Source organism: Molothrus aeneus, chromosome 1, assembly GCF_037042795.1.
Source record: "Molothrus aeneus isolate 106 chromosome 1, BPBGC_Maene_1.0, whole genome shotgun sequence".
NCBI classification, from domain to species: Eukaryota; Metazoa; Chordata; class Aves; order Passeriformes; family Icteridae; genus Molothrus; species Molothrus aeneus.
The window spans coordinates 148,820,956-148,846,478 of record NC_089646.1 but is presented as its reverse complement, the minus strand read 5'-3'; the positions used below and the strand labels follow the sequence as shown (position 1 = coordinate 148,846,478).

The window sequence follows — 25,523 nt, the reverse complement described above, 5'->3', positions numbered from 1 at the left end:
TCCCTTCATGCACTGGAAGTACTGAAATTTGCTCACCCTGAAGCCTTCTTCTGTTCCAGGCTGAACAATTCCAACTTTTTCCTCATGGGCAGAGCCGCTCCATCCCTCTGATCATCCTGGTGGCCTCCTCTGGACTTGCTCCAACAGCTCCAGGTCCTGACATGGGTATGAACAGACTATGAACTTCGGATTTCTATGGGCACAGGAAATAACCTGATCTGATAAACAAAATGGAGCAGTTCTCCATGAGATTATTTATTATTGTTATTTATCACCTTGTCCATCAATGTACCCTTTTTTCAGAGCTGCAGATGATCCCCCTTTCAGAGGTGAGGTCCCAACATAAACATAATCTCCAGTGCATGGTGATATTCACATAGTCACATCAAGATCTTGTCCCACCAGCTCAGACCCTCGATTATTGTCAGTTGAGAAAGAAATTCCACATCTGAAGTACACAATAAGATTTTTCCTAAAAAAAAAAAAAAAAGAAAAAAATGTCTGATATGTCTCTGTGGAATGATATACTGTGCTGAGGGAGCAGGACCAAAAGGGAATTGAATACACAGGGATAAACAAAATAGCAATTTTTTGGCAAAATGGATGTGTGTCATGTGGCATATTTTACTGCAAACAGAAAACTAATCTCCAGCAAGTAACTAGTAGGACAATTCTGTAGAGAAAAAATAGAGTCCTTTCACTTTAATTCTTTCAGTCAAGAGTGGCTATCTTTCCAAAAAGTATTGCTTATTTCAAAGAGGAAGGAGAAATTCAATGCAGTGTTTGCTGTCTGGAAATCATAATAGCTGGTTACAGTCCCTCAACTTGAGGGACTAACCCTCAGCTTGAGTTGAGAGGGTTACAGCCCTCTCAACCTGAAACTCCTGGGTGAGGTCCTGGTTTCTCTAGAACAGATGGAGATGGGATTTTACCACATCAAGTTATGCCTTGTACATCCAGAAGATACATACACACATATCTGTATTTTAGATTAAACCAACATTTGAAGCACAGTTAATTTGGTTTTTATGACTCAGTGCAGGGAGAAGTCCAGAATCAGCTGTAAGAGGCAAGTACAACCAGTATTTGATGGAAAGGTGTCTGCTATCATCCCAGATGGATAAAGATAGAAATTGCTGAAATGCTGGAGTTGAGTCAGAAAGGCCAGAGGATACCATCCACAGGACTTGCTTCTGAATCTTGATAACAGGCTCAGAGCAGGGACTCCAAGAAGAGCTGTTGTAGAGGAGGACTAATGTGGGTACATTTTTGAAAAAAAATGGGCTGAGATCAACTGCACCTCTGCTTTTAGTGTCAAAGCACACCTCAGTCTGGGACTGTGGTAGGACATTATCACACATTGGCATATTTACAGTCATGGAAATTGCTGTAGGCTGGAAGGAAAGTGAATAAAATGTTCAATAAATGTAGTCTGTGTATCTGTGTAGATATATAAATATAAAATTTGGTTTGTATTGACTATATGGCATGTTAAACACCTGAACATGAGATGAATGCACACGGGGCATTTGGATTTTTGGCACTTGTCTTATAAGAGAGTGCCTGGTGCTCCAGTGAAAAGGGAATTAGATTTGAGGTAAATTCAGCAAAGGAGACCTGAATTTTCCTACAAGCTTTGTTGAGACAGCCTGACCTATGGAAACACTTTGGACAAAGTGGGTGCAAGTCTGTGCCCATCATCTCTGCAATCAATAAAGGGGGACAGAGCAGCACACTCAGTGAATTCCACTGTGACCAAAACCTTGATGTCAGAGTTAGGAGGCTCAGAAGGGATTTATGGTGCTTGGCTTTAAGGATGAGCAAAGGACACACTACTCACTCCAAAAGAGGATTAGGACCTTCTTGTGGCTTTTACTTCTCCAGAAGGACATTGCCATTGGTGGAGCCTTTGATTAAGAAGCAGTACTTGAGACATAACAAATTTTCAGTGATTACCATGGGAACCACAAATGATTTCATAAGGGTGGAGAAATTATAAAAAGTTCTAATTGAGAGAGAGGATGAGGCTTAAAACAGTTTCTATGGAAACCAGAGGTGGCATCCAAAAAAAGTGTGTGTACTAATCTGATAGTCTGATTGGCAGGTAATTGGTGCAGTGCTGGAGTGGGGAAGCCTTAGGATGTAAGATGAAGTGTCCATCACACAAACAGATTAAACACACAGCCTTCTGAAGAAGAGCTGGAGCTTCAAACTCTTTCCCTCCCAGTAGAATACACTCATCACTCAAGGGTGATTCATTTTCATTCTTGTCCTTGTACTGAGTGTATTTTTTTTAATTACAGTATGAAAAACTTAAACAGAGCTGATGGATGGAGCTGCTCCCTCACCTTACCCGAAGAGCAGAAGTCATGAAGGTGCATTTATGGACAGCAGACACGACCCCCAGTCTGCTTCTCTTCTCAGGCAGAGGAGAAAAGTGAACACAGACTTCCAGCATTCAGTAAGCTCTCTGGACAGCTGGATGGGATACTTGCCTGAGCTTTCCAGGACTTTGGTTTCTTCTGGATAACTGGCTAATATCCAGCTAAGCTCATTTCACAGAATTCAAAATTTCTGCAATACTTTTACTTGTCAGATCCCAATGGAAATTCCAAGGACACAAAGTCTGATATCACCTGTGTAGGAACGTAGAGGCATACATTAAACCAGATAACCAAGGATTTTTATCTACCTGAACTATTTGCTTTAAGGGAGAGTGGAAAACTCTTGTCAAGAGTTTTGTGGAAGACATGGGATGAGCAAATCTAATCTTTGCTCTCTCACAGGGCTACAGCCCAAGAACATTATGATATCTTTCAGCTTGATGCCTAAAGAAGGAAAATATTACTGTTGTCAATAAATTAGACAAATAACAGGCCTTTGGCCAGCTGCAACTTGCTGAAGTCCTCAGCAAATTCTTTGCCAGCTCAGGGGTTTGGCAGACACAGATTTTTTTTGCCAGTATTCTCTGAGCTCACCAAATTCATTTCTCCATTCATCAGATGCAGACAGAAAACTCCACATTTAGAAATAGACAAACCCCACAAAATAGAAATATTCTGTGGATCTAAGGTGTTTTGAAAGAAGATAAGCCTTTCTGTTGCAAGATCTAGAAGGCTGGTCTGCAATCTCTGTGACACTGAGGTTCATTGCTCCCCAGTGTTATCCAAAATAATGATTTAAATGACGTATTGAAAAATTATTAGGAGAAAAATCATCCTTTCACTTAGAAAATGTGCATTTAGAGAACTTTGCCCATTTCCTGCTCACAGAACTAGCAGTGTCAGCATGGTCTAGGCTGGAGCCATCTGCAGAATGGCCACAGTCCCCATGGCTGGAGGCAAATTCTTGTTCATAAGGGCTGCCATGTCATAACCTCTGCATACTCCAGCATAAACTGGATATGAAGAACAGTGCACAAAGATAAAGAAGGAGATCAGGAAGAATTCTAGTTCCACTTTTGATGTGCCAGTTTAGATGAATTCTGGGTCAAGCAATATTCTGTTTTGTATATAGGACTAAGGTTAGGTGAGTCTTATACATAACACACTTCTGCAAAACTTTGAAATGTCTGCCTGGATGATAAGCTTAAGATGTAACCTTTCAAGGATTCTGTCTTTATAATGTGATAAAAAAATTGTTTTCCATAGACTGAAGGGCTCAGAGATACTCTGAAGAGATCGGTGACATGCATTTAAAGAAGGCTCAAAATTAACCACATTAATAGTTGTCATGTAACTGAAGGGGCTCTCAGGTGGTCACCTTGCTTTGTGGTTCAGTGAATCCATCACTGCTTATACCACATCTTCTTTTTAACAACATTTCACAAAAAAACAAGGCAGTGAACTAAACAGAGCAACTGAAGAAAATAACAGAAGATGTAGCTCAGTTCAAGAGCATCCAGAGCTCCATTCTGCTCACTCTGCCTGGGTAGCCTTACTGGTGTTTTTTTTTCCTCAGCAAAATTCTACATTTTTGAATTTTCCCATATGTTTTCATTCCCACTGCTGCCATTGGGCAGGGAGACAGAGAAACAAACTTGACCTTGTTATACTTCTGGTTGGTTGCTTGCACATCTGCTTTTTCTCTGATTCTTTCATGGATGGTGTTGGTCTGTGTCCTCTCTGTTATGTACCATGCAAAATTCTGGCAACTGAACCATTAATCCATATTTCATTTATTTAATTTAGTTTAATTTCATTTCAGGTCTTGCAAGTGCACTTCTCAGAAATGCATGTCCATGTGGTGGATGGTGTGCAATAGCCTGATTTATACACATGTTCAGTAGAAAGAAACAATGTAAGTTTCTGGTTCACACAGTAGAACATTTCTCTGTGTATTTTGCAGGTGGTGCTTCATCCTTTCAATTTAACATGCCAGTAAGTTTTTAGTCCCTCTGGAAACTTTCACTTTTTTTCTATGCAAAGAAAATATTCCTTTAACTACAGATATATCAGAGTTCTGTAGATGCAAAAAGGCAGGAATCCTCCATCATTGTGAACAGAAGACACAATTTACCTCCTTCAGTAGCTAAAGAGGACTTGCAGGAAAGCTGGAGAGGGATTTTTGACAAGGGCTTGCAGTGATAGGACAAGGGGGAATGGCTTTAAACTAAAAGAAGGAAGGTTTAGATTAGGAAGAAATTCTTTCTGGGAGGGTGGTGAGGCCCTGGCACAGGTTTTCCAGAGAAGCTGTGGCTGCCCCATCCCTGGAAGTGTCCAAGGCCAGGTTGGGTGGGACTCTGAGAAACCTGGGATAGGGGAAGGTGTCCCTGCCCATGGCAGGGGGGTTGGACCTGGATGATTTTTAACATCCTTTCTAACCCAAACCATTCAGTGATTATATGATCATGGGGGATCAACATGCAGGAATAACAACTGGGTCAGGATTGGGATAACTAAGTGAAGGAAAGTTTGCAAGACTTAGACAAAAAGAGATACAGAAATGTTTGAGCGTGTGCAGAGCAGTTGGTTATTTCACTTAGAAGCAACATTTTGAGAGTAGAGGAATACTTTGCATGAAAACATAATTGTGCTGCTCCACAGGGGTCAAAAATACAAATCAGGAGTGGGAGAAAGGAGTTGACATCTTAAAAGAGAACTTCATTGTACCTGTGTGACCCCACATTACTTACATCCTGATGACTGTATGGAGGTGTGCCATCTATCCCAAAAAGGTGCAGTAGGCCTGAATTTCGTGGAAAAGGTGACACAGCAAGGGATAACTGTGTGAGGGATGATTCAAAGACTAAGAATCTTCTCCCTTAAAAGTGAATAGCAGAGGAGGAATTTTAAAGAGACCTTTTAAAACCTGAGTGGTATGGAGAAAATTATAGTTTACTTCATGTTCTCTTTCAATACCAGAAGTAGGGGATAATAATGAAACTACCAGGCTACGGTTCAGAGCCAAAAATAAGAGGATACTGTCCCTTGTGTAATGTATAATTAGGCTGTGAAATTTCTTCCCATGGGATGCTGTTATAAGTTTATGTGGGTTCAAGAAGTGATTAGGCAGATTCATATAAGAAAACGTGCTAAGGACTATTAAATACATACACACGATGCCTGTCTGAGGAAGGAAAGTCACAGAAGATGGGCAAATGTCAGCACATGCTGACTCAGTTCTTTCTCTTTCTTAGGAATCATCTTCTGGCCAATGTCTGGGTTAGCATAATGTGCAGAAGAAAATTTGGGTCTCACCTGAAAAAGCTGCTGAAAGCAGCTTCCTGAAAAGAAGTGGACTTGTGCAGGGATCTAGCTGTGAGAGAGACAGGCTGAACATGGAATGTGGAGCAGAAGGTGCTAACACAGGATAACAATGACCCACTGATGAGAAATGCAGTTCAGGAGTATCAGATGAGCTCTCAGAGCACTGCTGACTTCTGCTTGAGTTGGAAATCATAGAAACTGCACTGCGAGCCCTTCAGAATTCTTGGCAGAATTGTGAATACACAATCCAATAGACTAATGCTTTGCTGCAATTTTTGGAACTCAGATAAAGGCATATTCAAAGACCCTGATGTTCAGATTGTGAGTAGTCTCATCCCTGTTCAATAAAGTCATGAGGCTCAGGAATAACCAGGATCCTGTGAGGAAATTCTGTTGAAAGGAGTTCACGTGCAGGTGTTTTTCTGATCCATATATCCAATGAAGAAATTTTATTGAGTGTCTTGGTTTTTTTAAACTGTGTTTTCAGCTCTCCTTTAAATCACAGTGCAACCTATGTGTCCCAGAGCAAAACTTCATTTTTTGGCAACATTAGAATCATAGAGTCAAGTTTTGGAGGAAGGCAGAAGGAGGCAAAGTCTGCATGTAACATGGCTTAGATAGAGCAGGTGCTTTTAAAATGCAAATCCAAACTTGCTTATAATTTTTGTCTGAACTTAGTTGTTATTTAGGCCTTAATGACTTAATGATGCCACAAATATTTGTGCAGACTTAAATGAAAAGCAAAGAATTTCGTTTTTTATTAAAAAAAATAAAAGGCAAACATTCATGTCCACAATCAATGATAAATCAAACTTTAAATTAAACCATGCCAGTTCTATTTGCCAACATGCCAACATTACTTGAGAGTGAATTCAAAGTGCATGTTCTTGAAGATTGCTTACAGTGATCTGCTTGCAGAGTTTGCAAATACAATGATTTTCTCATTTGTTGAGTGACAGCTAACACAGTAGCCTGGCTAATGTACATCAGCCTTCCTTTCTCCAAGCTCTGAGGTGGGCTAGCATTAAAGGAGGATATAGAACAGGCAGTTTTGGGAGAGTAAATTGCATCAATAATTTCTCTGATAAATGTTCCTTTTTCTTTTTTTTTCTTTTCTACACAAATTGTCGATTAATAGGTTATGGCTAAAATTATGTGCTGAAGCTGAACAATTTCTGCCACTGTGTCTATCATGAACTCTTTTCTATGAATGTATGATTGACTAAGGTCAAGCAGCTTTGCCTACACACATATGTTATGTGCATTGTTTCTTTTCCATCATTGGTTGGCAGGAAATCCAAGAGTAAAATCTGGAAAAACAGCTCTGAAACCAAATTCTGAGTCTGTCTGCTGATTGATTTAATTATATTTTGTTGTCTAAGCTTTTTGAAGTGCATTACATGTTGCCTTCCAAAAGACATCATTCACAAGGAACCTTCATCTCAAAGGCTGAAGAAAATCATGAGCTCAAGTATAGGAGCCTTCAGATCCATTTTCCATGCCATTTAAAATTAGTATTGCTCTTTGCCTAAACACTCTGGACAATACATTTTTCTTATAAATATATTTTAGAATCAGGGATTACTGTAGATTAGGAAGTACATCTGGAGGCCTCTAGTTCAACCTCCTGCTCCTTGCAAGACTCATTTCATATCTGGGTCAGTTTGCTTGAGGATTCTCTCTAAGAATGGAGAAATCACAGCCTGCCTGGACACAACCCATTCCAGTGTTTAGCTGGAACATTTTGAAAAAGGCTTCCTTGCAAATAGCAGAATTTTTCCTTACTGCAACCTGTGTCTGATGCTTCTCATCTTTTCATCTGCCCCCCTGAATAGAATCTGTTTCTATCATTTCTATAAGCACACACCAGGAGTTAATGAAGTCTTTGGCCTCAATAAGAGCAAATATGAAATATTGGAAACCATACCTGTCTGGATAAAATTATGTCAGAATGAGAGCTACTTATAAAATTGATCATTGGGATATTATCCTAGGTCCCAGTGGCAAAATTCATTAGCACAGATTTCATTGTGACAGGACACGTGAAAACACAAAAGTAAAGAGAGTAAACAGACATACTTAATGCATGGTATAGTTTCTAAGTCTCTAAAGCTTCTTGTTGCAGCAAAGTTCTTCTCCTCTCCAAAATACCCCAATGCCACTACTGTGTGCACATGTAATCCTCACAGATCCTGTCTCAGATATCCTTTTCTGCAATTTCCAATACTTCCATGGCATTAAAAGACTCCCATATAGACCATCACAGACAAAGAAGCAAAACCCCACCCTGTCCCACTGAAAGTGCAATGCCTTTGTTCTGTGGGAAATCTCCTCCACAGGCCATAGCACAGGCAATGTGATAGCAGGATCATTTCAGAGTGGTTTACTGTAGTCCCTACAATGCTGGTAATTGCCAAGGAGGATTTTTCAGATGAGATTAGCACAGACTTTGGGGATATACAGTTACAGAGTTATGGGCTTTAATGGTGCCAGTGGTGCAGAGCACTCTGCCTGCTGGCTGGTGCTGGAGCCCTGAGGGACAGGGCTTGCTGATGCTGCTGGAGGGCGCTGGGGTGGGAGTTTTCCATCCTCCTGAAGGCAGCTGAACACCAAGTTTAGCTGTCCAAGGGACTTCTCAGCTCTCTGTCCTTGCTCCCCTTTCCCACACTGGGAACAGCAAGACCTCAGTATGGTCATTAATATTCAGACTTGTTGGTGTAAAATTAGTTTTACCCTTTATGGGGTGCACTCAGAAAAGGATACTGAATGTCTCTGAAAGCACACTCAGTTCAGTTATTGCTATCAGTACTGAGATGTTAATTTCTGAAAAAAAAACAAGTATCAAATGATTCATTTCTGCATAGGCAAAGATTAAAAAACCCTGTTAAATACCAAAGCCTTTATTCTCCTGTGTGTGCTAACCTAGCCCTTCAAGGAAATTTTTGGCACATGTGTGTCACTAATCAGACCCATTCTCATTAGAGTACAGCTGTTTTAGCATCTTTCTGTAACCCTCATGGATCTCTCCAAGGCACTGAGTCAATAAGTGATTTTAAATGAACTGCTCTCTCCAGATCATGCATTAGGGGTCTGTGATGGGTCTCTCACAGGGAAAAGGAGGCCACAGGCAGAGCAGTGCTGGGTGCTGGCCCTTCATGGAGAGTGGGATCTCCATTATTGACCTTGAATCTCTTTTAACCAACACTGTGAGCAGACAAAGGGCCACCACGTGGACCAGGAGGGCAGGAAGGTGGGTTAAAGCAATCTTGGCTCATATCAGTTGTTGTGATGAATTCAGGCATCTGGAACAGGAGCTAAGACAAATTAATGTGGGGTGTTGTTGAATGGAGGCACTGGAACACTTGGCCACAGATACTAAACTGCAGCACCAGTGTAAAGCATTCTCTGCTGGCTCAGTAGTGACAAATTATTTCAGTTGGGTTCAGAGCTAGCTGGTAACTATTCCAGCTGGCCTATGTTAAGTGCTAGGCACCTTCATTGCACTGTATGCTGATGTTAAATTATACTAAAAGAGGGGCTCTGTTAGCAGTCTGTCCATTGACTTTAATGAAATAGCTAATTTGATCATTTTAATTATGAGTAGAGGCAAAGCAAGAGCATAAATGTTAAAATATCATTTCATGCCAGTAGAGAGAAAAGTTGACATTTACTTTAACTAAGGACTAGATTGCTGAGAATGAAGGGAGAGATAATGAGCAAATGCAAAGAAAAATAGGAATGAAAAGGTGAGACAATCTGAAAACTGACAAGACACTAGAAGGACATGACCTGGAGCTAGAGAGGGCTGGAAAAACCTTCAGGCTGGGAGAACATGAGAAGGTTAGTGAAAAGATTCCATGTGCTTTTTTAGTCAGGAAGAATCTCGGTGCTGAAAAATGGAGCCTCTGTTTCCTGCAGTTCTGAAACAAAGCATTGGATATCATACAGACAACAATATCTCTGGATTCTCTTCTGAATAGAATTATTTCTGCATTTGTAAAGCTAAATTTGATCAAATTCCTACAGGAAGAGAAGCAGGCACACAGACTGTCTTTTTGTTTGTTGGTTTGTTTAAATAAATAAAACCATACTTTCACTGTGACAGGCTAACAGCTACAACAGGCTTCCAACAACGTTAGCAGAGAACAGGTTTCTAAGAGAGAAAGGAAAATGGGATTACATAATCCCTTCAGTACCAGAAGCAGGGCAGAATTACCAAAGCACTGCAATTGCAAACCATTGAGGCACCAAAGGACCTCCTCCTCCTCCACAGGCTGAGTTCTTTGTCTGCTCTAGCCCTTTATGAGGTGTGTGGACTTTATATGAATCATCTAAATTCCTTAAGTGAACTTGTGGCATAGAAATTTTAACACTGGTCTCACTGAAGGCCAAAATGTTGGTGCCCAGACGTGGCAGGAGTTTCAGTCACTCCCTGGTTGGGGCTCATTTAGAGCTTGGATGGACATGGGGCTGTGAGAAGCCCGGCTATGTTTGAAGGTGGATGAATTTCTGCTTTATATACCTTATGGTAGAGCCATAAGATTTTCCAATAGTTTTTCTTTTAAACAATTTTTTGTCTTTATCAAGAAGTAAATTGACTGCAGTGAGCTGTGTCAACAACTTTACCCAAAATCTGAGAGGTGCAAGTCACCACAAGAGCTGGGGCCTGGTGCTGCCATTCCTGAGACAGACCTGACATGGGTCTGGGAAAGCTGCTGTTAATTGCTGTTAATCAGCACCCTCACCAGGAGATCCTGAATGGTATCTGATGGGAATTCAGAGCTGGAGGAAAGTTTCTTCATCAGAAATTTCTCATGAGAACATGTTTCCTTACAAAAGAAATTTGCGGTTTCTAATAAATTTATTAGCAATATTGCAAAGAGAGAATGCTTGCCTCATATGAAGAATTTTTGTTCTTCCCAATCCAGCAGAGAGAAATTCCCCAAGATCTCTCATTCTAGAGGACTGCTTTGATCTTCCATTAAAGGTATATAGTATCTGACAATTTCAGTGGTTTATTGTTTGCATAATTGGATGCAGTGAATGGATTGGGTCAAATTCCCAGCAGGTTTAAATCGCACTGTTGGCAGCTTTGAAGCTGTATTTTCTCCAGTTTCTGTCAGCTAAAGATTTTGGTTTGGCTTTGAGTTTATCATATGGAGGTTTGAAATCTTGTTTGTGTGGGCCTGACTGGGGAACAGTCTCAAGGAAATCTGGTTCCCATAAGTGCTGGACAGGTACTTGGGGGAGCAGATTTGGCCTTTGTGTCTGCATTGCTTTTGGTTGAGGTCTCTGATCTGCACAGGTTTCCTGTGGGCAATGCTGTAATTTCTCTAAGATGCAGTTTCCTGTCTGAAAGATGAGGGTGGTAATTCAGCACTGAATTTCTCCTCAGTCAAGTGATGCAAGGAGAAATCCATTAATGCAAGGCAATTGGGTAATAGGGTAATGGTGACTATGAGCATCATGAATACCTGGATTTAGTCCTGAAGAGATGCACTCTTATATTTATAGGGAGATAAGAGCCATGCTTTTCTATCTGTTACTGAACCAATTGACATTCTGTGTTGAAAAAGCAGAAGACAGGGAAATAAATATCCTAATTGCAGTTCCACAGAAGAATCATGTGGAAATAAAGAATGGAAAATTGAAAAGTGCTGTTTTAACTTCTGTTGTCATTTGTTCTGCCAAGCTATGTGAAGGTTTTGAAAAATAAAAGTGCTATTTTGTGGCTCCTGCTCTCCCTCTGTAATCATCCCCTTTCTCTTCTCTAAAGCATCATGACAGTGTGTCAGTTAATAGTGATCTTACATAGAATTAAATTCTCCCTCTCTCCTCAGATCCCCTAGATTCAGCTCCAGGTCAGGCCTGGAGCTCCTACTCTATTCCTTAACTGCAGAAGTTGTGCTAGGATGGATTTAATGACATATTCATAATAGATGCTTTGGGCTAAATCCTAAATGTCTTTTCCCTCATTCTCAGTCTCTGCTCATGCAAAATGCTAGTGAAACCAGTCATTTCCACCAAACCCAGGCTTTGATTTTCCAGACTTCAAAACACACAGAGAATCAAGCCCTGAGTAAGGTTCATCTTCCCATAAATGAAGAAGCTGTAGCCCAGAGGAGTGCAGAGCTGTCCCATACTGCAGAGCCAGGAACACAGACCTCTGCTGGCACCCCATGAAGGTCATCCCAAGCTGTTGTCCTGTGTCATGACAGAAATGATTCCCCCTGGGGATTTGTGTGAGCTGGTGGCATCAGGGGTCAGCAGGCAAACTGCATCCAGGGAAGTGAGAAGCATGGAAAGAGGCGTGGAGTCAGGAGAAGAAGAGCAAGATAAACAGAGTACGAGGGCCAGAGTAACTGCGAGGTGGGAGGAGAAGCTGAATGATGGCGGAGGATGTGATAACAGATGAGGCTGCTATAAGAAGCCTTAACTATTAGTAGTGTATCAGTCTTCTGTTTTACTTAGCAATGTGCTGGAAAGTGTGATGAATTCAGTCTTGTGTAGCCTGTGGAGGGATGGTGCTGTGTGTGTTTGAAATGCAGAATGTGCCACGGTCTGGAGCGTACCTCAGCCCCAGTTTTATCTTGCACACCTGACACTTGCTACAGTGGGAAATGGAGTGCAGTTTATTTCACAATATATGAAAAACATTCAATCATGTGCCCTGCTGTCTCATCCTCTGCTGTGCTAAGAGGATGAGATTGATAGTAAGTGGTCTTATGAAGCTATCAAGCAGCTTCATATTCAGAGCTCAGATTTCTGCCTTTTCAGTCTGCTCAAAAAAGGCCTTTGCAAGACTTTCCAATCTGCCCAATGGGTCTTTTCAATCTGCCAGAAATTATTTAACCTTGCCAAGGCATGATCTTCAGAGAAAACCAAAAAGTCCCTAGCCCCTCCTTCCCCATCTCCTTTTCATGACTCGGCAGGCCAGAAATATCATTTGCCATTGTCTCATAAACTTTTGACCTGCCACTCTTGTGGGTTATTTAATGTGGCTTTAGAGCAGGTTCAGCAAGGAAGAGCCCAGCAGTGCCCTGAGCACACACAGGAGACCCAGGGCCAGCACCATTCATGCTGCTTGGCCACCACTAACCACAAGCTTTTCACTGGCCAAGCAGCATTGCCCTGGGCTGTGAGGAGGTGTGAGCAGCCACTGTCTAGCTCAGCTGGCAACAAGTCCTCCAAGCAGTGTGGCTATGCAGCAGAAACCTCGTGCTGCAGTCAGACAGCTTGCTTTGCTGGTGGGGAAAAGCTACTAAGCTTATGCAAAGCTCTGCTTTGCAGGCAGGAGTCTGCAGACACTTGCAAAGATGCCTTTCCACTATAGTTTAGCAGTAGAGAAATTAATCCACTCCAGACATAAAATTAATCTCAGGAAATGTCTGTTTAAACAGCAAGTTTCCCTCCTAAGCTATCTTTTCAGGAGAATGGATGGGAGGTGTTTTAGCTTTAATGCCCCTCAGATACTGGAACACACAAGGGTTCTTCAGCTGCACTATTGGGAACAGATAAATGAAGATCTGGTGGAGATCTGGCTCTTTTTTTTCTTCTCACATATCTTCTCTATTGACATGCAAGCACAGGCAAAAGTCTCTGCAGTGTGATGTCCATGCAAGAAAAAAGCCTTAGCAAGAGATGTGCTCAGAAATCTTCAAGGCACACAGTTCAGGACAGAGTTCAGGTCTGAGAGTCCACTTTGTTATGCCAGTATCAGGGCAGTGATAACTTCACTGGACATAATGTGCCTTTCCCAAAAATCCCCTGGGTTTGGAACATTGCATGACAGACTGTCTGTCCCCCTGAGGAAAATAAAATGCGGGTGCTATCTGTTCCCTCCTCTACTTTGTTGCCTTCAAGAGAAAATGCCAAGAGGATTCATCCAGAGTCTCCAGACAGCTGGAAAAGCTGCAGACACAGCTGAAGTGGACATTGATAAACATTTTCTGAGTTCTGACTGCAGTTTTTTTCTGCCCAGTGTCAAATGACTGATTGTACCATCTCCCTCCTGGCCCCACATCCTCAGCATGCAATTTCTCTGTTCACTTCCTTCCTCAGTCTCCTACATCTTCATTCCAGTCAGCTTTTTCCCCCATCTAGGGTAGATCCCCTGCATGATGACCTTTGCTGTCATTCTTTTCACTCTCTTTGTGCATTCTGCCCTTACCACTGATCTTTTTTGTCTTGCACATCTATAGTGTGAGCCACCAGTGGCAGTCATCCTTTGTCTTGACTGTTCCTTCAGGATGGACTTACAGACCCTGGCTGGCAGTTGAGCATCTTCAAACCTTCTATTAAGCACAGTTTTTAAACTTCTACTTCAGTTATTTAGATGAATGACACAGAATCACAGAATCATCACAGAATCATCACAGAATCATCACAGAATCACAGAATGGGTCAGGCTGGAAGGGACCACAGTGGCTCATCTGGTCCAGCCTTCCTGGTCCAGCAGGGCCATCCCCAGAGCACAGGCACAGGATTGTGTCCAGAGAGGTCTGGAATATCCACTGAGGGAGATTCCACACCCTCTCTGGACAATCTGGTCAGAGCTTGGTCACTGCACAGGGAAGGAATTATTCCTCAGTCCAGGTGGAACTTTCTGGGCATCAGTTCCTGCCCGTTCCTCTTGTCCCATTGCTGGGCACCCGAGCAGAGCCTGGTCCCTGCTCTGAGCCCTCCCTGCAGACACTGACAGGGATGAGGTCCCCTCTCAGTTGTATCTTCTTGAGGCTGAACAGCCCCAGCTGCTTCAGCCTTTCCTCGTAAGAGAAATGCTGCAGTCCTTTAATCATATTTTGTTGTGGCCCAGATCCAGGAGCTCCATGTCTCTCTTGTTCTGAAGAGCCCAGAACTGGACACAGCACTCTGAATGTGCCTCACTAGGGCTCTGTAGAGGGACAGGATCACCTCCCTTGATCTGCTCTTCCCAATGCACCCCAGGATCCCCTGGGCCTTCTTGGCCAAAGGGCCCTGCTGGCTCCGGGACAGCCTGTTGTCCACCAGGACCCCCAGGGCCTTCCCTGCAGAGTGGCTTTCCATCAGATCAGCTCTCAGCCTGTGCTGGTGCCTGATTATTCCTTCCCAGGTGCAGGATCCATTTACCTCTGTTGAATTTCAGGCAGCTCTTCCCTGCCCATCTCTCCCACCTAATGAGGTCCTTCTGCATGGCTGCACAGCTCTCTGGGGTATTGGCCACTGCTCCCAGCTTTGTGTCATCAGCAAACCTGCTGAGGAAGCATCTGCCCCTCATCCAAGTATTTTAGATCTAAGTTAAAAAATACCAGGCCCAGTATTGGACCCTGAGGGTATTGTGGATTGTCAAGAAAAACCAAGAGTCTCAGGATGATGGGATGTGACACCATGAAGATAAAAAGGCAGTAGTACCATGCTAAGTTGTCAACTTTTGTAGCCAAGAGACACAAAAAACCAGAAATTCTTGCTGTGTTGTGAGCAGCCACAAGGAAGAAATGCTGTCCCAAAGCACTGCTCTGTAATAATCAGGATACAGCAATCTGCATTTGGTTCATGCTCTGCCACTAATTCATTTGTTGGGCTTGTAACCATATAACAATGCTGTGCTTCAGAGCAACCATCTGCAAACTGAGTGTAGTACTTACTGAATCACAGGCATGTTGTGAGGCTTCATCAATCAATTGTGGTTTTAAAAGGAATCTCAACTTGTGGCCCAAAATTGTAAATCATCATAATTTATATCCTTGTTAGATTTTTTTTATACAGGACTTATTTTTCTATTCTTTTCTCATAACAAATGTATACCAGGTCAATTCTCAGTGGGTTATTCTGGATTTAAATGTGTGTAAGAGAGCTAAGAAGCAAATCTTCAGACAGGGGAAGGCTCTTAATAATGTAGCCATTTAAACACCCTCAAAAATGGAAGCTGTTTAAGAGCTTTGCTTGACTTCAACAGCAGGAAAATGTGCACCTCACTTTGCTCAGCATCAATCCTTTTTAAAGCATATTGTGTGTTTACAAGCTGTCTTGAGCACTGAAATTGGTTTTAGATCTGGGCAGTTATTAAAGGTTCACTTTCCTTCCCTCCTCCAGTTTCAAAGTAAGTGATAATAATATGAGGTGGTGGGAAATTGTCTCCAGGAGCTGGTACTGCCTTTGCCCTGACTCTGAGCTTCTCAGGAAAGGTTTTCACTGCAGTAAATATCCTGCCTGATCTCTGCCAGTAACACTATAATCTTCCTTTCAAAGAAACAGTTCAGCTTTTTGTGTATATACAGGTTGGAATTTATTTTGGAAAATACCCGTAAGAGACCCTGGCACAGCTACATGTAATCGAATTAGCTGAGGTTTAAGCTGCTGCTATGGTCTTGCTTCCATTTCAACACAGTCAGATACAGTTATAACAATGTTTAGCACCAGCTTTTTAATTGCTAGTCAGTCCAACCACTGTCTGAATTTGAAGAGATAAAGCTGGCACTTCCAGCATGTCTGTGAAGATGAGGGGAGAAGCTTTGCTTCCACTTGCTCTACAACTGATTGTCTTGGTTGGCCTTAAGGTAGAGTTCAAAGCAGCATCCACAACTGGAATATTCAGGGGTATATGTTGGAATATTCAGGCCATATGGACCACTGAGGCAGCTTGGCAAGAGCTGCAAGTGGAGGCAGTGGGGACACCGCAGCAGGTGCCACTGAAGTTTGTCAGATCTGGGCTAAGGTTTCAGCTGGGCACCCCATTCCTCCCAAAGTGTTTCCATTTCTGGGAGGCAGTCATGTCATAAACAATGGGAGTAGAGGCCAGAAAAAATACGTTGGAACAAAATGCACTGTGAAAATGATGGAGGTAACTGGAGGGTGAGTGTATTCATGTGTCCTCAAATAGGAAAAAAAAAATAGAAGGAGATGTGGAAGACCCCACTCAATCTTTTCCAAATAAAAAGGATGAGTATACATTAACCATTTATTCCAAGGAGATAAAAGCTGGATCCTGCTGCTCAAGCAATCAAAAGAGAGAAGCAAGATAAACCAGAAAATTTCATTCACATTTCATTCAGCATTATTCTAAATATTCTAAGCAATTTTTTTCTGGATGGAAAAGGACAATTCCACAGTAAATATACCTGACAGCTCCTATTTTGCCTTTACTGTGGCATTCCATTAGTAACAGTTGCAGCTCATTGCACTAGCTAGCAAGCCCCCTCAGCAACTGCTTTCCTTCTTCAGTGGTGATTTTAATGAAATGCACATTTTCCACCACTTCATTCAGAAATTGTTGCACCAAAATACAGTACCCATTGCTGCAGGAAGATGTCTCCCAGAGCTCTGCATCTCTGCAGCTCAGCTACCTCTGGTGACAATGGTGAGGGCTGTGCCTGTTCAGGGCTCTTCTTTTTTACCTTGCCAGAGTTTTCCTCAAAGACATATTCTTCATCAGGGGCAGGTTTGGTATGGGAATTATTCATTTAAAATATGCATTAAATATCACATTGAGGCATCAGCTGCAGTAAATGCAAAAGTGACAGTCACACTATGAGCATTTGGTAAGCTACAAATAGACCTGGAAGTCACAGTGGCTCAGGAAACTTAGATGGAGTCGATTCAGTAAGAAATGCATCCATATCCAACACCTTTGCTGCATTAATTCCTCCAAGCAGCTCACTCCTCTATAGTGTGCCTACAAGACGTGCATACATTACTGTCAGTGACTGATGCTGTCCCCGTGGCTGCTCATGTTTAATGAAAGCTTTGTGCCTATATATAAATTCTGTGCCGGGGTGAAATATCTTCCAAATCCCTCACAGCAGTTCTGGAAGAGACCTTTGGCTTGTACACCGAGAAGTGAACTCACCCTTTCTGCCACGCACAGGCTCTGCAGAATAAAAATGATATACCAGGATAAAAATAGAACAGAAGAGACTATTTAGGTTGGACCAGATGCTCACATTCCTGCCACCTAGGTGGATTTAATATTAGCGAATTCCCGGTGAAAAGAAACGAGTGTGGGAAAAATACGAAGCGTAGGTCTGATTCTGTTCTTTTTTTTTTCTCCCACGTGTGAAGTTGCTTCACACAAGCACCCTCTCCCTAAGTCAATGAGACTCTTGGTGCATGTTTTCTGTCACTGCTGATTACTTTCAAGAGGACTGTCATGTTGCAGGCACAGGGGGGATGGAGGCAAACACTGCCTGGTGAAAGGAAGGCTGTGGAATCACGTGAGCCCTGCCCGAGTGTATCCCACAGAGGTTGCACTCCTTTGAACATCAATGGGAGGGAGGTACAAAGAGTAAAATGAGAGCTGCACAGGGAAGGTTCCCTCCTCCATCATTTTCCAGAGCTACTGCCCTAAGGACACAGGTGCACTCACCTAGTAACCCGAGCTCAGCTTCCCCTTGCACTCAGCTGACTGAGTCCATGGTCCACAAACACTTCAGTGACGGAGTAAATGCACACAGCTGGCGGAAGCAAAGGACATGAAGGGAGCCTGTGAAAATAAAGGGAGCTCTGACTCCTTACAATCCAGTCACTAATACTTGTCATCATAATCTTTGTGTTCCTGATAACAGCCTGATCCAAAGGCCACCAGAACTGATAGATATGGCTGTGACAGGCTTTGAGTCAGGCACTGCATTTTTAACTGAGCCACTTCCCAGTTCTTAAAATTGCAACGTTCAGTTCACTGCCGCAGCTGCATTGTAAAGTACAGGCTTCATTCATGGCCAGATCATTTAATGAATGAATTTTGTAGATTGCAGGGAAGAATTTTTATGGGGGACCTCTGGTGATTCTTAGTGACTGAAATTGCAGTGTCTTTCTTATGTATTGCCAGTCTCATTAGGTCTTGGAATTGTTACAGATTTGCAGCCCTCCTCTCATGTGAACAGCCCGGCAACAGCTACTCCTTGTGTGTGACCGCTTTCTGTGAATTGTCACTTTAAAGAACATCCACAGCAAAATTCAACACAGTGACTCTTTTATAGTAGTAATTCAAAGGAATCCCCCAAAGGGCCAGAGACATTTTATAGGGCAAACTGAGCCAGGGCTACACCTCTGCTTTGCTCACCTGTATACATGAACCCTCCCATAATAGAGATGGGAGAGCCACATGGAGATGTCATTTTATGGCCCTGCACTGGGAAAAGTGGCTAAAAACAGAGCTACATTCTTGAACTTCAAAGTCTTTACCAAGCCCTGATGGCATGGAGAAATTGCAGTGTGTTCTCTGTTCCAGCCCAGGGCCTGGCACCACTGAAGGAAGCTTGGACAAAACAGATAAAAGGGAGCAGTTTTCCTGCTCTCAAGAATAGATCCATTGATCCGTTCATCTTTGGGAAAGATGAGATTTTTTCACGGATTTATAGAATGGTTTGGGTTGGAAGGCAACCTTGAAGGTCATCTCATTCCAACTCTCTTGACATGGGCAGGGACATCTTCAATGAGACCAGGCTGTTCAGAGCTCCATCCAACCCGCCCTCAGCTTGAATTTTTGCTGAGGAGGCAAAAAGTTTCAGCTGGGGTCAGGAAGAGGGAGGACAAGTACTTGGGAGAAAGATCTGTCATGGGTCACTGGATAGAACAACTAAATGAGAACTCAGAAAATCCAGTGATTTAAGGTAGGCTGAGGTTGGGAGAGTATTTAAGGAGATGAAAAAGAACTGCACATACTTGCTCCACTGGCATTTCTCCCTTTTGCCTGTACAGCCTCTGTGGATGAGTGGCTTCTGGGCTTGATGAACCTTGGCCTGAATCAGAACTGCTGTTCTGGTCATCTTCATGCCACCATTTTCAGAGAAAGAAAATGGTTTCTTAATAACCTGTATTGAAAAATAGACAGGTTAGGTCTTCTTTCTAGTACTGATCATATTTTTCAGTTATTTTTCTTGTTTTGGGGGCTTTTTACCTTTTCTGGTTTGTTGTGACTCCTGTGATTCATCTGGAAGATGGCTCATGGATTGGCAGCTCTCAGCCCATTCTTGCACAGAGAGAGAAATCAGATTTCTCTTTAGGAGAGCCTCCGTCAGGTCCAAAGGATGGACAGGAGAACAACTCCCAACCCCAGTGCCCTGAGGCTGGCTCTTGCCTTTGTTGCAGAGTGAACTCAAGGTAAAACAGAAGAGCTGCTGTGACACAGCAGCACCCACATCCTCTTACCTAAAACGTGGGAAATTTCAAATTCCACTTGGCTTTTTGTGGAGACAGTAGGTGCAACTTTGGGTTAGCAGAGCTGTCAGCAGCCAGGGCACCCACTGCACATCTCAGAGCTGTCTTCCAGCCTGCGTTCTCTCCCACAAATTAGACTTAACCCAAGAGGAGCTAAGTTATGTGTTGTCCCTTTGAGTTAACTTTCTTTTTGGTGACTAAACATAGTTTGCTCCTTTGGTAGCACCATCTACAGCAGAATAAAATACATTTATTTATTTATTTATTTATTTATTTATTTATTTATTTATTTATTTTTAATCTTATGGAGAAAAGTATTGTCCAGGAGTTTTTAGTCACTTCTGTCTATATTAAAGAAAAGCTCTTCACTCACCACTTACCCCTCCAAATCTTTTCCTGCCAGAGATATTTTCTAGATTCTTCTTTACAGTTTCCTTTTCTTTTGGTCATGCTGTATATCCCAGGTCCAAATCCTGCACTCAGGATGAACTTTCTGTTCCTGGGTGTGTCTCTGCCTCTAACTTGGCTGAAGCCTGCCACTTCAGCAGAGCCTGTAAGCTGAGCCATAGACCATCCTGTCCAACATCAATCCTTCTACCTTGCAGTTTGCCTGGCAGCTCTCTTGTAGATGGAACGATTGAAGGACACTCCCCTTTGCAAGTTATTTTCTGTGCATGTATATGGTGTTGAGTTTGGATGAGTGAAGACTGGTCCTCAGAGTGGTGGGTACTCCCTTGGTAATGGGGTCAGCAAAAGAGAAGAAAACTGCAGATTCTTATGGAAGTAAATAGATGTTTAAAAAAATGACTGTTACTTTTCTCTAAGCAATGTTGAAATGTTTGTAAGTACATAGAACAGCATGTATTTTCTGTTCCAAAACCCCAGTAAAATGTCAATATTCAGATATTTCTCCAGAAAGCACCACACCAATCAGCATCTCGTCACTGTCGCCTGACCAAAGGAAGGCTCTGAGCTCATGGCCGTGCCTGTGCCCCCACAATGTCACACTGCTCTGTGCCCCAAGTCCCACAGAGCCCTCATCCCCTCCCAGCTGCCCACAGGCCCCACTTTGGCCTCCTTTCAGCTAAAGGTTAATTACTCCAGGGGACATTTCCATCCAAGCTGTTGCTCGCAGGTTGCAGTCCCTGCCTGAGTCCTATTTTTAGACCATCTCCTTCCTTGCTATTGATCCCAGTCACCCTCTGTTAATTAGATACACACAACACACACAGCATTTGCAACTCATTTATCAATTCTGTTCAGCACCTCCCTCCCCTGAGATGTAATTTGGAGCCCTCCTTGAATCATGCTATTGATCTTTCCCAGCAACTTTGCTATAGGATTCTGTGTGTTGCAAACTATTTATAGATTCCTCTTCTCCTGCTCTCCCTTGAGGAATCAGAAACGGGCAAAAGTAATCAGACTTCTATATTTAAGGAGTTGATCGAAACCAGATATTTCCTTTTTTCTCCACCTTTCCCCTCCTTCCCTTTGTTGCTGATCTGTACACACTTCTTTTGGCAGGTGAGACCTTGCTCCATGTCATGCTGTAACGATTCTGGTAACTCTCAGGTGATGTGATTCAGAATTTGCCCTGGGTGAACTCTTGTTTGCTGAATTGATGAAATGAATTCTTCCTCCTCCCTGCATCCATGAGTTTTCCAAAGGGCCTTGTGACCAGCTTCATCCACTCAGCTTGGGGTGCACCTTTCAGAGGGCTTCAGTCTTGGAGATTGACTTCTGATCTGATCCTCCTACAAGGCACTGGGTTCCCTTTGCCCCTCCATGCCTCAGGAAAGGTATCCAAAGGCTTTAGGCCAGTAGTGAGACAGACAGAGTTACTTTTTTGGATGGAGAATTACAGTAATGAGCCCTGTGGTCCTAGGATTTGAGAAAGACCTAAACCAAAGGAATGTAACCTGAGGCTCAGAGAAATCAGGACCAGCTCAGCCTTCACTGGGTAAGGCTAAAAATCCCAGCTCTAATGCAGGAGGATACCTGCAATTATGAGCAAGACAACACCAGGAGGGTCAGCCTTGTTTCAGGGAGTACAAAAAAGCAGCCTCAAGCTCCTGTGGTAACACCTGATGGTGAATGAGAGGCAGGATGTGGCTCTCATTCAAAGGAGCTGAGGGGTTGCAGCCTCCACAACCCCACTGGGCAGTGGCTCAGGAGCCATGGGGCTGGGACTGGACCCTGTGGAGCCAGGCTGGCTCCTCTGAACCATTGGGAACATTTTGCTGTGTGTATGTAGGTTGTATGCAATGAGTACAGAACCACAGAATGGTTTCAGTTGGAAGGAACATTAAATATCATCCAGTTCCACCCCTGTGACATGGGTCTGAGTGCCTGCCTGTGCTTTGGAGGATATGCTAAGGCTGGGGAAGGGGCTTTGCTGTGCGGCAGGCACTGGTGTGGCCAGGTTTTGGAGTGTGTGATACTGTGGTGCATTTGGTAGGGACATGAGGGAATTTTGATATGTGGGGCTGTGGTATTTGTGGCTGTGGTGTGCCGAGGTCAGTGTGGGGTGCCTGAGTGGAACTGTGATGTGTGGATTTCTGTGTGCAAGGAGTATCAGCACACGATGTGAAGGTGTGGTGAGTGACTGTGCTGTGTGTGACTGTGGGGTGTGATTCTTGGGGCATGTAGGGCTGTGCAGGTGTGTGCATGGGGACCATGGTGTGTGACACTGAGGGTGTGCAGGGCTGTGTGTGTGTGTGTGTGTGTGTGTGTGTGTTCGGTGGTGTGCACCGCAGGGCGTGCAGGGGATGCTGTGCGAGGCTCGGGGTGTGCAAGGGATGCTGTGTGAGGCTCGGGGCGTGCAGGGCTCTGCCTGTGTGTCGGTTCCGGCGGTCTGTGGAGGAGCGGCGGTGCAGTGGAGCCGTGCGTGGGGCCGCGGAGCCGCTGTCCCCGGGGCGGCGGAGGTGGCACAAACCTGTCCCGGCCGCTACGCGCGGCTCGGCTCGAGGGTGGGAGCGGCTCGGGGCTGTCCCTGCCGGGACGGCACAGCCCTCCCGCCGCCGCCGCCCGGCCCCGCTCGGCGGCCGGGGCGTGGCCGAGCCCGGGGAAGGGGGGCGGGAGCCGCAGCCGCGTCGGGGGAGCTCCGCGACCGCTCCCTGCCGGGGCGGCGCCGAGGGGGTTAAGGCGCTCCCCGCGGCGGGCCGGGGCGGGCTCCGCATCCCGCCTCCCGCATCCCGCCTCCCGCGCCGGAGCGGGCACGGGCACGGGCACGGGCACGGGCACACACACACACTCACACACCCGCACACACGCCCGCACACACACGCGCAGGCGATGGCTGCGGGGCGCGGGCTCGCTTCTCCCCGAGATGATGTCAAGAGCCCGGGAGAAGGAGGAGGAGGACGGTCGCTCTTTTTCTTAACGGCTTTGTTCTAAAATCATCCAAAATAAAGCAGCCCCGGTACCGACCGCCGGGGTAGCAGCCGTGAAAGTACCCTTTCATTTTTCCCTCCTTTTTGCCTCTTTTTCTTTTTTTCATTTTTCATTTTTCTTTCTTTTTTTTTTTTTTGGTCTTATTTTTCTTCTCGCCTCCGTCTTTGTGTCCGCCCGGGGCCGAACTGCCCTCACGCGCTCCCCGGGGAAGCCGCCGGCGATTCTCCGCTCCTCCCGGCGGCAGCCCGCGGCCGGAGCCAGCGCCGGCCACCGTCCCGCCCCGCCGCTGCCCCGGGCAGGTGCTCGGTCCGCGGCCGCCGCCGCCGCCTCCTCCCCGCCCGCCGGCCGGGGCGGCTCCGCGCCGCTCCTCCCGCTCGCGGAGCGCCGGCTCCCCGCCGCCAGGGCCACGCCGCCGGCCCGGCGCCCCCGCCTCCCGCCCGAGCGGCGGCGCGGCCCGGCGCGCCCGGGGATGCTGCCCCCGGCCCCGCGCCCGCCGCCTGACACCGCCGCCGCCGCCCTCGCCGCGCCGGACGCCGCTCCGCTGCCCACGCCGCGGCCACCTGCAGCAGCAGCAGCAGCAGCAGCAGCAGCAAAGGCAGCAGCAGCAGCAGAGGCAGCAGCAGCTGCCCGGCTCCCTGCCGCCCTCCGCGCACCGCGGCGGAAAGAATAGAGCGCCCAGCCCGTCCCGACCCTCCCGGCCGGCGCTCCCGCAGGCAGCCGGGGCCGGGGCGGGTCGGGTCCCCGACGGCCGGAGCCCGGGAGCCCTCCTCCCCTCGCCCCGCTCCTCCTCCGCGGATGGGCGCGCTGCCGCTGCCCGGCTGCCCCCGGCCCCGCCGCTCCGCCTGAAGAAACTTGGGACGGCGGCGGCCTCCGCCTCCCCGCCGCGCCCCGCCCGGGCTGCGGGCGACCCTTCCCCGCGCCGCCGCGCCAACTTCGCGGGGGGACCCGCCCGCCGCAGGACTCCGTGCCGGGGCCGTCGGCCCCTCGGCGGGGACCCCCTGCCCCTGGCCTCGGTGCTGGGGAGGAGCGGGGGGTGCCCTGGATGGCCCTGCGCACTGGGACGGCTTGGTTTGGGCAGGTCCTGCGCAGAGTTTCCCGTCTTCAGGGCACCTGGTCCCGGCGCTCCAGCAGCCTCCTGTGCCTCTCTTCTTCGCAGGAGCCCGAGCAGGCGGGCGGGGAGCGACCGCCGCCGCAGCACAAGCTGCCCCGGAGCGGCGGCAGCGGCGGCGGGCGCCGCCGGCCCCCCCGGCAGCTGCTCCCCTGCTGTAGCTGCTGCGGCCTGTCGGAACCCCGGGCGGCCAGGGGGGGACATGGTCCCCTCACTCGCCCCTTGCTGGCGGCCATGAAGAGGCAGAACGTGCGGACCCTGTCCCTCATCATCTGCACGTTCACCTACCTGCTGGTCGGGGCTGCCGTCTTTGATGCCCTGGAGTCCGACAACGAGATGCGGGAGGAGGAGAAACTCAAAGCCGAGGAGATCCGGCTCAAAGGAAAGTACAACATCACCAGCGAGGACTACCGGCAGCTGGAGTTGGTGATCATGCAGTCCGAGCCGCACCGCGCCGGAGTCCAGTGGAAATTCGCCGGCTCCTTCTACTTTGCCATCACGGTCATCACGACCATCGGTGAGTGGCTCCCCTCGGGGAGACCCTGTGGGGCCAAGGCCGGGGCTGGGGCAAAAACTTCCCGGGCTGGAAAAAAAAAAGGGAGAGGGGCAGGGAGGCTGTGGCATGCAAGGGTGTCTGTGCTGGATGAGTCTTTTTGCTTCCGTCCCGTGTTACGTAATTTAATGCTCTTCTTGGGCACTTGTTGGACTTGAGGGTGTCCCGCGCCTCTTCTCCTGGAGATGGATCCTCTGTCTCTTGTGTGACTGGAGAAGAGTGGGGCTGGTCTGGCTAGGGGCATTGGCACTGCCAGGTGGCTACCATGGTGCTGTGACTTGGATGGAGAGGAAGAGAGTGGAAGAGGGAAGAGGCAGAGTGACACTCCTGGGGTTCCCCTCAGGAGGAAGGCCCTGTTGTCACACTCCTTCCACCTTAAGAGACATGGGGAAAACTTAGGCAAAAAGTAGCTGGAAGAGAATGAAAATGATGAGGGCATGGGAACTGGATCAGCTGGGAAAGCCCTTCATGTAGCCAGGCATGGGGTAGACCTGCTTTTGCAAACTTTGTTTTGGAGTTGGCAAGGGCAGTGGTGGTGGTTCCCACTGCTGTGCTCAAACCCTGGGCACTGACAATGTGTTCCTGGAGTTTTTATTGCAACTGGAGCATCTGATGTGACAACAGGTCA

The 25,523-nt window shown here is 46.1% G+C and overlaps 1 protein-coding gene and 1 long non-coding RNA gene across 5 annotated transcripts in view; one reads left to right on the top strand and one right to left on the bottom strand.

The window, feature by feature from the left end:
- On the bottom strand, window positions 1–25,007 carry LOC136555626 (uncharacterized). 4 transcript variants are annotated; one of them, XR_010783520.1, is made up of 4 exons: window positions 19,347–20,018; window positions 18,049–18,165; window positions 276–472; window positions 1–156 (listed from the first exon to the last, which is right to left on the bottom strand). It is a non-coding gene; the product is annotated as an uncharacterized lncRNA (long non-coding RNA). The 4 variants fall into 4 exon arrangements; XR_010783518.1 differs by lacking the exon at window positions 1–156 and adding an exon at window positions 24,631–25,007 and having other exon boundaries at window positions 236–472; window positions 19,347–19,495; XR_010783521.1 differs by lacking the exon at window positions 1–156 and adding an exon at window positions 2,496–2,636 and having other exon boundaries at window positions 236–472.
- Window positions 24,277–25,523, top strand: part of KCNK9 (potassium two pore domain channel subfamily K member 9) — an 89,222-nt gene continuing 87,975 nt past the window's right edge. The window contains exon 1 of the mRNA XM_066548457.1: window positions 24,277–24,859. Coding sequence (XP_066404554.1) covers window positions 24,277–24,859 — 583 coding nt within the window. The remainder of the gene's footprint in view (window positions 24,860–25,523) is intronic.